Here is an 18,630-nt window from a genome sequence, read left to right on the forward strand (position 1 = left end):
TTTTGTGGACGGTCGCTCAGTCAGTTGGTTTTCTACATTTTTAAAGCTAGATTACAATTATTATTATTAGAATTCATGAGCCTCTGAGGATGACCCCTACGGTTTTTAGTGTAATGTCTTGGTCCTCACTGTTTATGAAAGTAAAATATGTAATTTATGTGTCATTTAGTGCAAGTCTTTATTTATTATATAAAATATCTAAACCTTTTTCTGTGTGAATTTACAAAAAAAATTGATTTTTTTTTTTAGATGTTGCGTAATTTCTTTCATCATTGATTGTCTTCATCTGGTCGACCACTGAAAAGCAAAAGTGGACGATTTTATCTTTTCCTGTAGCTGTACTAGCTGTTAACTCTTGGACTCAACTCTGTCTGTTAGCAAAATAACTCATGAACCGCACCGCGGATTTCAGGGAAACCTTCAGGAAATAATTGTACAGCTGATAAACAATTGAAGTCAATCCAATTCAAGATGGCCGTCACAGCTAACCAATCTGAGAAATCACCAAAACGGCTATAATTCAGCCAGTTTTACGGATATTCGTCTAAAACTTGGTGTGGTAGTAGCTGAGAGTCATCAACACATCCTCTGAGCGTGACATCGATGTTATTCCTCAACATAACAGCATCTCGGTCCAAAACTGTGGCAGGAAGTGGAGCGGGCGAGCAGTGCTGGGCCTTTCTTTTTACCGGCGGTGAACCGTTTCACAATCGAATCTGGAATCTTCAGATTACCTTCAGAGCTAGTTTAAGATCGTTTCGCCGACACCAAACCGCACATTAATCGCTGTTTGCTGCTGTAAGACAACTAATGGCTCGGCGGGAACGCCACTTTAAAGTGCTGCAGTAAATATTGTGAAAAGCACATCAGAAAAGTTGGCAAACCTGCTCTCCAAGACGTCAAAAAGCCTCAGGTTTGGAGTTTTAAAATTGTCTCCGGTCTCCGATTCCTGTTTTCTCAGTTTTTATTCTTCTTTTTCCTGTAGTATTGACCAAACAGAGGTCACCTCAGGTTTCTGGATTGTGGCATCAGTGAGTGACCCACAGGAACGGGTGAAAAGCGCATCGCTGACCGGGCTCCGGGAGCGCTGGAAAGCAGTGCCTTGAGTTTGTCCAGCAGCCACCACACCCTCGCAGGAATCCTTCTTGCAAAAATGTTTCAGGCTTTTGTAGAGGAGCAGTAGAAAAACACGTTTAAATGTGGAATTCTGTGTTAGTTTCTATTTGAGGAAATAGTGCAGAAATCTTCTGAATCTCGCATATTTTCGGCGTGCTTTGGCTCTGGCTGCTCCCAGATTCGGAGAAGTACTTGATGTTTTATTTTGAAAGCAGCCTGACTGAGAGCCAAACACAGGCAGGGCCTTGTGTGTCTGCCCTGGTTGTCCTTTATTATTCCATCTCTCAGTAAAAAAAAAAGAAAAAAGCACAGTTGAGTGTAAATTATCCTTTACTCGTAAAAACAAACACTTCCCTTTGCTCAACTTATTTTTTTTTTTTTTCTGGGAAACTGTGCGTCCAGTAAGGGTCAAAGAGACCAGCTTTAACTTGTCTCCGGCAAATCCAAACACAGATCGGCCCGTAAAATCTGACAAAGAGCTTGTGTGTGGAGGGGCTGACGCAGCGAAGGGTCACGTGCTCCTGGGAGTCCACACGCCTCCTCCGTCACGCCGAAGGAAATCAATCAAACAGGACAACATATTAGTTCCTCCAGCTTGTCAGAGCGACAAAGCTGATGAAAGACGTGCTTTCAGGTCGAGAGATTATCATCTCAAATGGTTGAGACTAAAGTATACCCTTGTTCTTAAAACGAGAAACTTAATGTAGCTATTTTTAAGGGTATTTGTTGGATGTCTTCTTCTCAAAATGACCACACTCTAGCCTGATTGTCTCTGTTCCCTGGCTGTTGGACAAACTTGTTCCCCTCTAAGCCTAATAAACTAAAAAAAAAAAACCAAGACTCTCTGTCATGTTAGCAAAATATCTCATGAGCTACTGGACAGATTTTAATGAAACTCTCAGTAAATAATCTTTCAGTGCACATCTGCAGAACCCAATTTGAGCCACCACAGCTAAATGATTTTAGAAAATAATATGGCTACAAGTCGGTCCATTTTACAGATATTGAGCTAAATTTTGTTGTGGTAGTAGTTGACATTCATCTCCAACTCATGCTCTGAGCTCTAACGGATTGCACAAAATCTAGAGATCTCATGGCATCACCTGAGACTGTGTAGAATGTTGTTTTTGAGATCTGAAACTGTCTGACATTGTCTTTTTTTTCACTTGAACAATAAAAAGAGAGGGATACTTTCACATAACCCCCGCTTTGCTTTGACTTGTTGTTGAAGTGAAACCAGTCAAATAGCCATCCTCGTCACGATCGAGTCGTCTGCGGCTGTCAAAGAGGCGGGTCGGGACGATGAGGGGCTGCGTCCACGATGAAGCCGTGTCAGGTGAGCCATTAACTTATATCACCTTCACGCTTTAGCTTTTCTCTTTCCTAAAGAATTTATTTATTGTTCTATCAGCAAATCCATACAAAGCAGGTCCAAACCATGACACTACCACCGCCGTGTCGATGACAAGGAACGTAATAAAATGCTTTACTTTGCTTCATGCTTTACATGATTACCATTCTGCACTTATTAGAAATGTTTTTGTTTTTTTAAAGAACTTATAACAGCTAATATTAAACTCTAACCTCATTGTTTGTGTTCACATATTAGCCAAACAGAAGCCTTAAAGGGATAGTTCAGAGCTCCTGAAGTGGAGCTCTGTGGGAAGGTTATGTGATGAATATCTCATCTGCAGTACAGCTGTTTGAACAAACCCCCATTTAGAGACAAAACCCTCAAAATAGTTAGTTAGTAGATCGTTCCACCGAACCCGACCTCAATTCTTGCTTTAGCCTACCCTGATGACTAACCTTTATGACATTCAGAACAGTAACACTGATCCTGAAGGGACTTTTATTCGTTCACCCTGTTCTGGGGAGGGTGTAATAATAGTCTTTGTTTGCTGTCATTTCTAAACACTCGACCTGATTTTGAATTAGCAGAATACAAATGAATGAAAATGGCGTTTTTGGTGCTTGAGCTAACTTTCCGACTCCGGTTTTCCTCCAGTATTCACGTTTAACTCCAGGTTTTCCCTGACCTTTCAGTCACCGATTTGCAGCGTTGAACCATTTGGATCAATGAATAAAAGAACCTCCTAATAATCTTTGTTTGCCTTTGAGCGATATGGAGAATCAGAAGGGAAAAAAAAACATTTTTTTAAACTACATTTAGCTCCTGTTTCTCTACCTGTTTTCAGGCAGAGCTCCCTGCCAGCAGTCCCCTCTGCTTGGTAAGACAAAGCTGTTTCTGTCCCACAGAGGAGTCCTCTCCTAATTTTATCCCTCAACCTGGAACCTCTCCTCATATAAAAAAAAAAAACTATTATTACACGCCGCAGTTCTCTCGCTGCCCTCATTTCTTTTTTCCTCCTACCTTCCTTTCCCTTCCTTTCCACCCCTCCCATCCTCTCAGCTGGTTGATGTTAAAAATAACAAACTGTGAATCTGTTTTTTTTCTTCCCCCTGCTGTTGGACCGGTTCTTTTTGGAGGTCGCGCGTACGGACCAACGTTTCATTAGAGCAGCTGAGTCACGCGTTGCTGTTTCTGATGTCACTTCGGTGTTTTGTGGTGCGCTTTGAGCTGAATTGGAAGTGTGCGTTTTAGTTCTGTCCCAGGACAAAAGCAGGTCAGGAATGATAATGCTGCTGTGAGAGCGGGGCTTATCCCCGCCGGCTGTGTGGATTTCCTGCCCGCGGCCTCCTTTCAGTCACATCAAACACACGCCACTCACCGAAAGTTTGTTCTTCCATCGCTGCTCTGTCATTTCTACCAGATCACGTCGGTTTCGAAGTCCCAAACGTGCTTGAATAATGTGCAGTCATATTCTAAGCGCTAACAAAATCCTTTAACGGGTTTAACCAAAATGGCTCGAACTCCATCTTTTCTCTTCGTAAGATGATCTTAGTTTGAAACTTTGGGATGAAGGGCAGCTGGGGGTGTGCATCCCCTTCAGGGAATGCTAGGCCTTTAATTTTAGTTGCTTTTTTTTCCCAGACAGAAAGAATCCCAGATCTAAACTAAGCCGGGTTTTTTTTTTTATTTATGCAGCAACATCTGCAGTAACTTGTCATAGTAACAAACTTTTTGTATCGTAACAAGTTTCCTAACATGTCTGTTCTTCCTATACTTATATACTGTCAAACATTAACTTATTATGCTTCATTTTCTCTAATTATGACCAAAATGTGTATTTTTTTTTTTTGGGCAGGAGAAATGCCAGCTAAACGACATAAGTAGCGATTGTAGCGAAGAGAAACAGATTTTTGGGGAGGATTGGTGAAACATTCCCCAGTTGGCTCATAAAGTTCTGGTGGTTAATGATTTTGTATCTGGTGTAGCGCGCACACACACACACACGCACATTCACACAGGGACACTCTGAGGACGGCTGTTTTCTTTTGGATTACCATGGCAATGTTAAACATTTCAGTCTGTTAGGCAACAGTGAACTGAGCTATGACTCATTGTAACCCCTCCCAGCTGCACACACACACACACACACACACACACACACACAGACAGTATGGATCCCTCCACATCTGAGTCTCACACACTTTATCACAGAGAGAGAGAGGTTTATCTTCTGATGACCAGCCAGCAGGTCCAGTATATGGAAGAAGTTAATTAACTTTTAATTACTTTAAATGACAACCGAAGGGAATCTGATGATTGGTCTAAAAGAGATATCTCGAAATACGGTGTGTTTAACAAATTCCCTCCACGCGCCGTTGATGTTTTCCGTCGTTCGCGCATCATGAAATCGCTGATGCCGAGCGTATTCGATCAGCTCAAATGGCGGGGAAGCACGTGGGCAGCCGTGTGTCGTAGGACTTTGACTTTAGGAGGCGTCTGATGGGAATATCCCCGGGCCTTAAGGCAGAAACAGTCCAGGAATCCTAACGGACCGGTCAGATGGCTGTCGCATCTCAGGAGCTAAACGCAGACAGTGGCGCAGATGAAGCTGCACAAAAACGAACAACGTAACAGCCAAAGACTTCGAGCTAAGATGTTTTACAACCTAGACGAGAAGTTTAATATTTGAGGGTTACATCAGATATTTGGTTATACACCAGTTTTGGCCAAAGAACAAAATGCAACTGGAAAATTTCTTTAAAACCTCAGAAAGATGCTGATGTAGCTGATTTCCACCAAACATCAACTTTCTTCTATAAAACCCAGCAATAATTTGGGACTTACTTTGGTAATAATCTAAGCTGTGTGAACTGTTTTAGAAGGGTTAAGAGAACCGAGATCAAAAGAAAAAAAGTTAAAACTGTCACCATGGTAACCACACACCTGGGTCTCTCACTCCCTGATGGTGCTCTGGACAGGCAAATAGGAAAGCGGGTCAATAAGTCCAGTTTTCTGCGAACCATTCAAGCTTTGTTGGTACTCTGAAGAACAACATGTCTGAGCTGCAGAGCTGGGTTTTCTCACTCGTTTTCTCGTTGTTTATGTGGAAATTTTTGGCATTTTTTTTGTTTTTTTTTCTTTTAGTGAATTTTCTTTTTTTTTTTACCTCAACCTCCACCCAAAAAGCCTTCCCCCAACACAGGCGCTTACTTATACGAACTCCACCCACAACAAACGAGTGTTTTCCTTCATCTAAACCCTCGAGCCCACCCAGAGATGCTGTCTGGGCTCCTGCCACACAGAGTCATGACAGATTTCAGTGGCAAAAATCAGGCTGGATGTGAGCACAAGTGATCATGATTTATGGGTAACTGGCCCTACCTATCTGTCTAATTGTGTGTGTGTGTGTGAGTCACATTTAACCCTCCCGTGGCATTCGGGTCAAATGGACCAGAGGTTACAGGGCCGTCTCTTCCTCTCTTCAGTAACAAGAAGCGTTGCGTTTCCACTTTGCTGCACAAAAACAGGAAAGAGCCACATCTTTTATCAGCAAAAGAAGAAAGACGACAACTCTCCGGACTAAACTTTTTTTTTTTTAACACCTTTATTCTACAAAAAAAAAAGGCAACTAAACATTAAAAGCCCAGCATTCCCTGAAACAACGACTTCTTCCATGCCAGAGTTTTAAACCAAGATCAGAGTTGTCATCGTTTTGGTCAAAGCTTTAAAATGACGTGCGCGATCCCATGCGATACTGCGAGATGTCAAAGTCGGAGCATGAGTTGTGTGTGACCCTCAGCTACTACCGCACAAATAGCTCAAATTTAGAAAAATTGACTGAATTGTAGCCATTTATGTGTTTGCTGAGGTTGATTAGCCGTGGCAGCCATCTCAAATTTGGTTGTCTCCAGCAGTCGATCACTTGTGCATGAACATCCAGGGATTATTTTCTAAAAGTTGAATTAAAATCCATCCCGTGGCTCATGAGATGCTTTGCTAAGAGACCAGAAACAAGACTATAGCCTGTTTTTGGTTTTTGGCAGCGAGCGGCAATCCGTATTTATTACTACAGGGTAATTTCTGATTACTATTTTTAAAAAGTAATCTTTCTCTTATTAAATGGTAAATGCACTTGTATAGCACATTATCAAGTTGAAGGACTCCAAAGTGCTTTGCACTACAATCAGTCATTCATCCATTCACACACTGATGGTGGTGAGCTACATTGTAGGCCTGGGGCAGACTGACAGAAGTGAGGCTGCCATCACACCGGCGCCACCGAACCCTCTGACCACCTCCAGCAGGCAAGGCAGGTGAAATGTCTTGCCTAAAGACACATCAGCTGAGACGGACTGAGCAGGGGGTTCAACCCTCCGGTTACAGGACGAACCCCTACATCCTGAGCCACTGCCGCCCCCGTAAGGAAACTCAAGCTGTGTTTTTATTCATTCATTTTTACTCCCCGAGCTGCCACGGTGGACTCGGGAGATCCTCTCTAAAAGAACGCTGGGGAGGAAGTGGCAAAAAAAAAACAAAAAAACTACAAAACCTCCAACCTGCAGAGGAAGAGACCTCTCAGCACCTGCACTGCAGCTGAGAAAGTCTGAACTCCAGTCGTTTGGAATGTGAAGAGAAGCAGCTAAGCAGCAACGTAAGAGGAGAGGAGAGGCTGGCTCTGAGGCAGAGGGAGGGACGGGTTGTTTCAGAGAGCATGGAGCTTCATTTACTGTGCTCTACACACACACACACACACACACACATATGCACTGAAAAGCTGTTCTCAGGCTGAGAGAAAAGAGGGGAGCAGCGGAGAGGACAACACGCCGAGTAAGTTGTCGACTCTCATGTCTTTGCTTCGTTTGTAACAATAACTAGAGGGAGGTGGTGCCGGCGGTCAACTCGAGCTCTTTGTTTATGTGAGCTCTTGGAGTTTTGTCATTGCTAGTTTACTTTCTCTGAGCTTCTTTTCATGCTCTAATTTCTGCTGATTTGAACCACATGGCTCACACACACATATATAGACTCCTTCATGGACCCATAAAACACTAAACCCAAGAACAGAAAAGCTACCATGGGGCTGGAAAATGTAGTCAAGAAGGCTTTGTGTTAATGCTCAGATTGGTGTCTGTTTTTAAGTTTTATTTTTTCTCCCCCATAATTTCATGTAAAGCTCATTTTTCTCCCCTAAATTCTTGCTCTCTTTCTCCTCCCTTTGGCTTCCATTTCCAGCCCGTTTTTCCCCTCGGTGCCCTCTTCCTCCCATCCTGCTGATCCCACTGTTATCCCAGGTGGTGACAGGCAGTAAAAACAGAGATAGGCCAAAGAGAGACGGGGGGGCGTTCATCGAGTTCTGCGGAGCGAGGGGGGGAACGTTCCAGACCCGCTGAGCCATCTCACCTCAACGGAACTCCGATCTGAGCGGCGGCACCGAGTCTCCGGCTTTCCGGGATGTCCCGGAGGAGGTCTACAGGGGACCTGGTGCCCAGGGACATCACTGAGATCCTAGCCAGGGAGGTGAGGGCTCAGCGTGGGCAGAGGAAGGCAGGAAGCTCCCTGGGACAGGCTCTGAGCTGGCTGAGGGGGAGCCGGAGGAAGAAGAACCTCGGTGCCGGACTCAACCGTAACCCTACAGGCGTGACGGAGAACAAACTGGGACTTCAGAGCTATGATGCTGCGAAAGGTAGTGTGATCAACTACTGTTTCAGCTTCTCGAGGATTCTGTGGAAGGGTTATGATCAATCAATATCTTACCTGTTGTAGATAGCTCTTTGAATGACCTCAGTTTGAAGAAAATTAGTTTTATGTCCTTATCTTTAAGCTAACGGCTACTCAGAGCAGGTGCTGCTAACGTAAACCAACTCCAGTCTTAAATTTTTATAACTCTTAATGCAATCACTACATCGCATCTATTGCACATCACACAGTCATTTCCCTAAATTTCTGTGGTTATTTGCAAGCGCTAAGGCTACACACTGGAAGCAGCATGTGCAAGTTTTACAGCCCAACAGCAGGGGAGGAGGGCGCAAAAGTGCTGCGAAAGTTTGGCGTTGGTTGCCGGGAGACCAAAAATATATCCAGGAAGTAGCTTGTTTTGGGGGGGGGGTTAGCCATAGCCTAAATGCTACATGTGTCTATCAGGTCGCCAAAGAAGCACCCAGGCATCACGTTTACCAACGAGGAGGAGACGAGAAAAGCGAGCAGGAGTGTGTTTGGTGTCAGAGATTTTCAGCTCTCTCAGCCACAGCTACATAAAGTATCATGGCTGATGTATAGTATATAAAATATCATGTTTTTTTCTGCTAGAATAACCATGAATCTGACTGCAGAGTAAAGGTTTATAAAGCAGCTTTTGCGTATTAAAGCTTAGACACAGGAGTTAGTTCATCCACTTTGCTCTCGACACCACTCAGACTAGCCATTAGCTTGTCAGTTCAGTCAGGATTTAAGTCCGTTTCTCCAAACTGAAGCTGTTCAAAGACCTCGCCACAACAGGTGAGCTGCCGAGTGGTCCTAACCTCTCTACAGAACCACAAACTCCCACCGGCCTTTTAATATCTGCTCTCACAACTGTGAAGCTCTCTAATGTCAGTTCATTTTAAAGCGCTAACATTTTAAACATATGACAACTGGTCCTTGTCAAAAATCAACACGCAATAATACAATTCACCATAAACATCCAAGGGATATTGCAGCCGAAAAGCAATAATAACATTGTTTCATCCGTGCCCCTCTGATTGGTGCATTCAGACTTGATCGAGCTGTTCTGTTCGGGATGAAGAGCAAAACGTATCTCTGTGGATTTTGTCTCTCTCGTTTATTTGTCACAGTGGTCTCCTTTCTTTCCTGAATCTAGTTAGGACTGAGACCTAATTAGTTCGTGAATGCAGGGGTGTGTTTACAGTGGTGTCAGAGGAGCCGGATGGTTCTCATGTGAGTCGGTCCAGACCTAAGCCGAGCTAAAACTAGCTGACATGTTCCCTGCTCTTCCCACGAGTACCCGAATAAACAAATAAATGGAAATACTTTTTTTAGCATAGCTGCATGCTGAAGACTTATGTTGCTTATCGCGACTGATTCTGAATTCTGTCGCTGCTTCCCTAAAAGGCGAAGTTCAGACGAGGATTTTTAATCCTTTTGTTGGTTTTTGTTTCATCACAGACAGTCTGCGGCGATGATGCACGTCTGAGGAATGTCCTGATAAAAAGTTAGGAGGGATTTCTTCCTCGTCGGGACGTCTGTTCGAACATCTATATTGTGGCGAAAGTGACTCAGACAGAAACTCGAGGGTCTAATCCCCTTTTTCAGCTTACTGATGCTACGGTCGGCAGCCCAGAGATTACCCACAGTCCCCGTTTCCTGTTTTTTTTGCTCCATCTCTTAACCCATCCCTTTCTCTTTCGCCATTTACCGTGTGTGTGTGGTGTGTGTGTGTGGGGGGGGTTGGCACAACATTTGGTTCAGCACGCTTTCTGCCTTTTACTCGTTCAGCCGAATCAGTGGGACGTCCGTGAATCGACTTTGCTGGTTTGGGTATCAGACTCCGTTTGAAATCAAAGATTAACCAGGACCGGCGATAATGATTCCCCCAGCAGAGGATGTGGGTCGGAGCTTGATGCTGAGGAAGTCTGGGAATTATTGGTTTTCTTGGCATTTTGTGTCAGGGATTTTCCCATTTGTAAGGCTGAAGGAGATCACTATTAAAACACAACAAGCAACAGAGTCACAAAGCCTCCAGCTGGGAAATAACAGAAGTTTTTTTTTAATTTATTTGTTATTTCGGTCTTGTCTTGACATGCTCCATTTTAAATCGTCATACGTTTTGATTTATAAACAGAATTTCCAGGAAGTTTAAAAAAAAAAAACGACAAAAGTCAAAGTTCATTTGTTTGAGCCTTGATTTATTAGAGCCCAAAAATAAGTAGAAACGGATTTTTAGCGCTTTGACCCATTCAACTGTGTAAATGTAAAAATATCCAGAATTTGAGCAAAACGCTTTAAATCAGGGGAAAAGGTCACATTTACTTTTGTGTTAGATCACTGTTTATTTTAGGTTTTTTTACCGATCTAAAAATCGCTCCTTTTTAAGGAACCAGTGGCTATTCTTTGTAAATTCAAAGTTTAAAGAGATCATTTGTATATTTTAGGTTATGAGCAATTAATATCTTACCTGTGGGTATCTGACCTGAGTTTGTAGAAATAGAGTTTGATTCTGACAGGACTGACGAGCTAACTAGTCTGAACAGAGCCGAGGCCGAAGTGGATTGTTTCTGCCTTCAAATATGAGAGACGCTACATTTTCAGGCCAGTTAAGCACAGTTTGTGTTTATTAATCTTCACATTTAGGCCTTTTAAAGTGTACACCGTGACTGTTCCAGCATTGGATGAGTGGAAAAAGTTGTTTCTTCTTTTAAAATACTCCGTCAGAGTGAGCAAAACCTACTGTAAGCTGCAGAAAAATCAAAACTTTGAATTTATCCAAGAGTTACTACATCTGCAACTTCACTACAAGAGCTGAGCACCCAGATTTGACTTTTGGCAATAAAACAACAAAAACTTTAGACAGGTTTGGTGCAGAGCAAGTCTTTTCAGAAGATGAACATAACTTTGAAGCATGGAGGTGGGATAGTTATAGTTTGGGTTTTGCCAAACTATATTTAATTATGTTAAAAAAGAAGAAAAACGGAAAAAGAGAAGTTTTAGAATAACACTTTTGCAGCTGGTTTTGGAAATGGAGTGCAAACCTCCACCAAGGCTGCATCGTGATTAAAACATAGTTCGATCCGGATCATAATCTGGATCGGCACCGGAATTGAATCCATTGTTTTTTGGGACAACCCCAACATTTCCTGAATATTTCCTCCAAATCTGTTCTTTAGTTTTTACCTGATCTTTGCTGACAGACAGACAAACAAACCAACGAACACACCAGGAAACAGAACCTCCTTGGTGGAGGAAACAGAAGGGTCACATGTAGGAGCAGAGACAAGGTTTTAACAAAGGGGTTACCTGTGACCTTGACCTTTGACCCCATAAACCTCGAAACCAACAGGCATCATCTTTGACCCACGAGGTGTCCAGCTGTGCAGTTTGACATTCCTACATTACACTGCTGCAGAGTTGGAGCACTAGGTCAGCTGTGATGTTGACCTTTGACCCCATGACCTTAAAACCAGTGGTGATCAACCTCAACCTACAAAGCGGTCAGCTGTGCAGCTTAACCTTCCTGTTATACAGCTGCAGAGTTAGAGCACTGGCTGATCTGTGACCTTGACCTTTGACCTCAAACTTTGACCAGCTCTCCACAAACATTTATTCACTGGCTCCTTGTACCATGTTTGAGGTTTCCTGAAAATTTCACGCCTATAATTTTTTGAGTACCCTTGTACACAGAGAGACAAACAGACAGACAGACAGACGCTACTGAAAACATGCCCTCCTTGGCGGAGGTAAAAATGGAGAAGATGCCACATCCCAGCACCTTCCTGCACTTTAGCAGCTGCTCACATCTGACCACCTGCATCTGTCCGCTTCAGAGGGTGAATTAAGTCTTGATGAGTCTGCATTGATGCAACACTTATTAGAATTAGATGTGTGTGTTTTTATAGGCTTTTATGTTTTTAAACAAAAAATGTCTTATGGAACAGTTGTGGCCAAGTCATGCAAACACCAGCAGCAAAAATTATATATATATATATATATATATTTTTTTTTTTTTTTTTAATGAGGCTTTCTCCTCTTCATGACCAACTGTTTCTCTGAGATGTCCTTTTTTTCCTGAATGGCTGAATATGTCATAGTGACTGTAAGTTTAACTCTTCTGAAGTCATGTCAACGCTCCTGTTCTTTGGCATTTTTGCTCTTCTGTGTGAGAGTTAGCCAGCTCTTGATTTTAGAGCTTTCAGAGAAGTCAAGGTGAGTTTTGCGTGGCCTCCCGGACGCCTCGATGGGTCTGGAGTTATGAAGCGGGAGGAGGGTGGGGGGATTACAACAAATCACAAAGCCCCATTCAGCCTAACGAGGACTCTTAGGGAACGCTCTCTCAATGCCTTTTTAATCAGAGCAGCTCCTCAGCAAAACGCTCGCTGCTTCTTTTTTTTCCTTCTTCTTCTTTTCCAGTCTTTTGCCTCATTGCTTGTTTTGTTTCAGAGCTCAGCGTCGCTCTGGGTGTGCAGGTCTCACCGTGTAATCAGTGTGTGTTTACAGCTGTGTGTGACCGAGCGCTACCCTGTATCAGAGGGTATGTGTGTGTGTGTGTGTGTTTGTGTGTCAGTGGCTGGGCTTAGGGCGGCGCCGAGCCAGCACCGACATTCATTACATCACCTCCACACACACACATATCAGGGCTCCCAGGGGCCCTGCAGCTACCTGCTTTGTCCAGCTCGGTCCCATCTTCGGCTGCTCGATCCGTGAGCTCACTTTGCGCAGCGCGCCTTTGGATTCCGCGTGTGTGCGGCCATTGTTTTCTGCGTGTCCGCGAAGCTGTTGGTGCGCGTCGGCGTGACAGAGCCCTCAGCCGTAACACAAGTGAAGTCCTTGTATACGTGCTCGTAAAGGATCCCGTTCTCCGCTTGGGTTATTTTTTTGGGGGGGGCTTCTGTGTGTGCGTGCGTGTGTGTGTGGCTGCCACATCACAAACACAATCAGGGTGTGTGGATTCGCAAACTGTAATATAGATTACAGAGCCCTCAGAGCAGTCGAGGGGCAAACATCTCATTACACGCAGAACATTGTATGCAGCTTTAGCTTTATTACAGGCCACAACTCAGAGCCACTTTAATACAGTTTGACAGGCAGTGAGCGGAGGGCAAAGAGGAGCGTGCAGCATAAAGGGAGGACCGTGAAAGTTTAATGCAACCTCCCACACACACACACACACACACACACACACACACACACACTGACGAGCAAGGTAATTTTACCTGGGTAAGCAGATACCTCCAGCCCTCATCCATCACCGCGGGCTTACAGCTGCGTCGCTGAGGTAAACGTCTCCCAGGCGACCGCGCTGCGAGGAGCGCATCACGAGGCAACAATAGGATCCTGACGGCGATGTTTTGGAGTGAAATCTTCACCGCCCCTCGGGCCACGTTTAACGCCAGGATATAAAATGTGCCCAAGTCACAGGATCGCGGCAGAGAGGACTACATTTCCTTCGGCCCTTTTAAGTTCACACGAGCAGAGGCAAATACCTGAAAACTGTTCGTGCTGATCACCGTCTGTAATATGACCTGTGCAGATTCTAATCGATTAGCAGAGAAATGTATCCAAACGCAGCTAATGGACCGGAGAAATCCTGTTTTCTGTTACATGAATATTACATGAATGACTTTACAGGAACTGGCTGAAGAACCTGAAACTGAGTTGTTCAAGTTAAAAGAGGCAGAACACTAGCTAAAAGCTAAATGTAGCAACAGGCTAGCTGAAAGCTAAAACTAGCAAAATGCTAAAAGCGGCGGAGGATCAGCTAGTAGCAGCAAAAAAGCTTACTAAAAGAAGCAGAACAGTAGCGAAATGCTAGCTAAAACCTACAAGTAGCAAAACACTCGCTTAAGGCTAACTGTAGCAAAAACCTACCCAAAAGCTAAAAAGTACAAAAAAGGCTGGCTACATGCTAAAAGTAGCATAAGAGGACAAAAATAGAGCAACTATGCTGAAGTAGATTGTAAAAAGAGCAAAAAACAAAAACATCTCAATGTATTTTTATTTAATATTTGTAAATAAAGTTAAATATCTTGAACATTTTAAAAGTTACAGAAACCAAAAGTCCGATCACCCACCTCCTGAATGAGCTGAACGTTTTGATATGTGAATGAATGAATCTGTTATATGAACTAGAAGCAAACCTCCACCAAGGCCATAGGGTTGTTAAAGGTTTGCAGGATCCGGATCATGACAAGCCCAACATTTCCTGAAGGTTTTCATCAAAATCTGTTTATTACTTTTTAATGTACCCTTGCTAACAGACAGACAGATGGAAGGACAGATATTATGGAAAACATAATGAATGAATCATGAATAAAACTGCACAGTCTGCAAAATTCAAACAACAGAGTCAGTACACACATTCAGCATGCAAAGTGATATATGTATAAAAGGAAAACTAACGTCTTTTTTAGATGTAATGTTTGGGAGTTTGAAAGTCATGGGTTGTGTTATTGGATACTGAGGGTGTTTGAAGTGTGGGGGGGAGCAGCTGGAACACATCAGCCTGAACGGAGGGAGGGGGACTCTGTATACACAGAGATACACAACTAATATTTCCCCCAGGACACTGTGTGTGTGTATGTGTCTGTGTCCTGTTATGTAATATGTCACAACAGATACACCTGTTGAACTCGGTTTACCCGATCCAGCTGTGCGTTCTCTGTGTTTGACCGTTTTCTCTCCCTGCATGAAGAAACCTGAACTCGAGTCTTATGTGTCCTGCTTATCTGAGCTCCGGGACATTTTAAGGGGCACCGGTTGACGTTATTAAATTTCCCTGCTGCTTCTAATCCGAGCCACTTGTGGCTTCACACACCCTGACACGGATAATTAACCAGACAGGAGTGTTGTCCGCGCGATGCTTCCCCGTACGGTCCAGACTTGTGAAGTGGTACGTTTCATCTCCCCCTGCTGGCCAGGCAGCGGCGGTACAGGCACGTGGGCTTAATCACAGTAAGTGGCCACACCTGTGAGGGTGTGGATAGGCGACACGCCTGACTTTCATGGAGGAATTAGGCTGCGTGTTTGTGCTTTTGCGCTTTGTCCCGGCAGCTCTGGCGTCGGCCTCTTGTTTATGTTGCAGCTCGTCTCGGGGATGAAGCGGGAAGAAGCGCGGCCTCAGTAAATCCTTCTATCTACATCTTCACGTTTGCGGCCCATTGAGACTCTAAGCGCATAAACGGTTCACTGTCTCGCGCCGCTGCCGCAGAGCCAGACCAGAGGAGTACAGCTGCTGCTGGGTGTGTACGGCTTAGAGGGATACTTTGGACAGTGGGGATCTGAACAATGAATATCTTACCTGTAGGTAGCTCTTTGAACAACCTCAGATTAACTCTGACAGGACTGATGAGCTCACACCTAGTCTGAACTTGGGCAAAACCAGATTTAGTTGTTAGTAGCAGAAGGAAAATAACATTTCTGCTAAAATAACCTTTTAATGCAAACTTGACATTGAGCGTTTTAACAATCTAATAACTTCTAAACCACGCAGAAGAACCTCCAAAGCAGATTTTTTTTGTCGGAAAATAACTCATTGTCAGAATTTCAAAGCTGTTCACGCAGATGCTATTTTATAAACTTTCACACAAGTGTCCGTAATGTTAGGAAATTTGAAAAAAGGCTGCTGCTGCTGTTTACACTGGCTAAAAAGCAGACAACCATGCAGTGGTGGTGATGTCCTGGAAGTTTCTACAATAGGGTTTTGCATGAACAGCAACAAGATTTCTAAAGGCTCTTTTGCAAAACTTTTCATCCCGGGACTTAGACGCCTTCTGGCCGCCTCGATGAGGTTTCTGAATGGACCGAGCCTCCTTTGTGCCGCGAAGCGAGGTGGGAACAGAGCCGAAACGGTGAACGTGTGAAAAGGTAAGCCGGCTCTGAGGCTCAATAATGTGACGAAGTGACGACATGTGGTTTCCTCCCACAGAACAAAAACATGCATGTTAGGTTAATTGGTAACTATTAAATTGTCCCTAGGTGTGAGTGAGAGTGTGAATGGTTGTTTGTCTCATTTGTCTCTGTGTGTCCCTGTGATGGACTTGCGACCTGTCCAGGGTGTCCCCCGCCTCTCGCACAGTGACTGCTGGAGACAGACACCAGCTCCCCGAGACCCAGAAAGGAGAAGCGGGTAAAGAAAATGGATGGATGGATGTTTTATGGAGGAGCCTTGAGATCGGAGTTGTTTCAAGATGTCAGCAATCCACTTTGATCTTGGCTGTGTTCGGACTAGCCTTTGGCTCATCATTTAGGTTGGCTGTAAACTCTATTTCCCCAAACGGAGGCCCTTCAAAGAGCTCTCTGCAACAGTTAAGATGTTAAAGGTTCGCTGAATCCTTTAAAGAAAACACAGTTTGTTCTCTCAAAGAGCAAACTCCCTTGAGATGAAAATTCAGACCAAATATGAACTCGGCTGTCAACATGCTCATGTGCCTTGGCGCTCGCAGAAATGTGTAACAAACTGATTTGGGTTTTTTTTTTTTTTACGGCTGAAGCACACTCCCTGCTCGGTGTTGGCAGCTGATCAGTGTGACAAACACTCTGACTTGGACTTCATTTTCTTACTGAGGAAGAACGGCAAAGAACCAGCTGCTGAAATCATCTCTTTGCTGCTTTGAGATTTATAAAAAAAAAAAGTCAAGAGTCGAGCAGAAATCACCTTGTACTCCCCTGCTCTTGCCTCGATCTTTAAAACGCTCCGTCCCTGATGGTGATGGTGAGGCTTCACCACAAGATGGGAGCACTGATCCGAGTCACCGGCTCCTAAAGCTCCAACTGGAAAGACGGATGGAGGGTCACATATGGTGAGACAACAAGCAGTGTCGCTTTTTTCATTTCAAACTTCTATTTATCTTTTTTTTTTTTTACATGTATCTAACCCAGAAAAACTCTTGAGACCCTGGTAACCCTGACAACCACTTTCCCTGACAACAACGTTTCCCGACGCCGGCGCCCTTGAGCGCGAGGCTCGTTTGCTCTCATTTCCAGCCTCCCCTGCAGCCGTCAAAACCCTGGAATCTGTCGCCGCGGTGACTCAGACTTTGATCACGCCTACATTTAAATGGATCTGGGGCATGATGTCTTCGCAGCTCGTAGGTGAAGGCAGGGTACCGAGCAGCCAGTACACACACACACACACACTTTAAAGTGCACTCTCAGTGACAGATGAGATAGGGAGTACTCCGGCAGCACAAATGCACTGGGTGCGGTTCTGGCGGGGCTGCATTAGGAGGCTCTTTCTGAGCACGTTGAAGCAGATCATTTTACACGGCGATAAAACCGACTGCAGGAGCAACATCCTACAGGCGCGTCTTTTCCTCATCACACATTCTGGAAACAATCACAAACTGAAGCCTCTGAGAGCTTCAGATTCAAATCAATACCTGCTCCAGAAAAGCCAGGGATTGTAAATTTCTTCTTTCTTTTTCTTTTTTCTTGCCTTAGCCCTGCAGCTCCAGCCCTACATCCCCCACCGTAACAATAAATCTGCTTTTTTTTTTTTTTTTATTGGAAGCTGTTTTATCTCCTCTGTTTCTCAGAAGAGGCGGAAGGTGGAGCGAGGGGAAACGCTGATGACCACAGCGACGAGTGCGTGGTTTCGCCACTGATCGAGTCCACGTCTTATCTCGTCTTTCCCCTCGTCTCAGTCTGACTTCGCTCCAGCTACTATTGATCCAGAAGCTCTTGAGTTAGCACCACGGCATCATCGCTGCTAATTATCCCCGCCACTCAAGGACTCGCTACATTTTAATTAAGGGTACCAGTCACAGCCGCGAAGCGACCTTTGTACTATCTGGCTCTTGTCTTTCCATTTCGGTTACGCTTTTTGACTCGCTGCTCCTCTGGCAGCCTTGGAAACAAACAGAAAAACGTCCAAATGTGAGCTTGGACGGGAATAGTGTGCCGGCTTTTAGAGAGTCAACAAGTTTAAACGGGTCACGGAAAGTTGGACTTTACATGTCTGAAGCGGAAGCTTATCTGAAGCCCCCTTTTACACAATCTCCGCTTGAGTTTTTTGGATTGTTTGGAAAGGTTTTAGAATGTGTTCAACTTAGTGTGGTGACGTCACGCACTCTAACCTTCGAGCTGTCCTAATGTTCCCACCTTTTTGCTAAAAAAAATAATTTTTACTGACACATATTTACATTTCTCAGACAATTGGCGCATCAGAACGTGGGCATTTTTGTCTCCTTTTACCCAGTTTGTTTTCTATGGGTTTCCCACAAATCCGTACATTGTGCAAAATGAGTACAGCCGGACTCTCGTTGACTTCCACCGTATCCAAACTTTTGATTTTCTCTTTGAAACTGGAAGTGAAGGGTCATTTTAACTTGTCATGTCTCCTCTGTAAAACACTATGGAAACATAAAAACTGGATCAGTGGCCTAGTGGTAGAGTGTCTGCCCTGAAACTGGGAGGTTGTGGGTTCAATCCCCGGCCAGGTCATACCAAAGATAGGA

The 18,630-nt window shown here is 44.2% G+C and overlaps 1 protein-coding gene across 2 annotated transcripts in view; it reads left to right on the forward strand.

Annotated features, from left to right (window-relative positions):
• Nucleotides 1-2,355: 2,355 nt before the first annotated feature.
• The window catches only part of kiaa1522 (KIAA1522 ortholog), a 39,464-nt gene continuing 23,189 nt past the window's right edge, over nt 2,356-18,630 (forward strand). The window contains exons 1-2 of one of the 2 annotated variants that reach the window (XM_017421024.3): nt 7,144-7,297; nt 7,700-8,150. In XM_017421024.3, the coding sequence (XP_017276513.1) occupies nt 7,919-8,150 (232 nt within the window). In that variant the 5' untranslated portion in view covers nt 7,144-7,297; nt 7,700-7,918. Of the gene's footprint in view, nt 2,453-7,143; nt 7,298-7,699; nt 8,151-18,630 lie in introns of those variants that run through there. The other variant, XM_037975719.1, reaches the window with a different exon arrangement.

Source organism: Kryptolebias marmoratus, linkage group LG5 (assembly GCF_001649575.2).
Source record: "Kryptolebias marmoratus isolate JLee-2015 linkage group LG5, ASM164957v2, whole genome shotgun sequence".
Classification (NCBI taxonomy): Eukaryota; Metazoa; Chordata; class Actinopteri; order Cyprinodontiformes; family Rivulidae; genus Kryptolebias; species Kryptolebias marmoratus.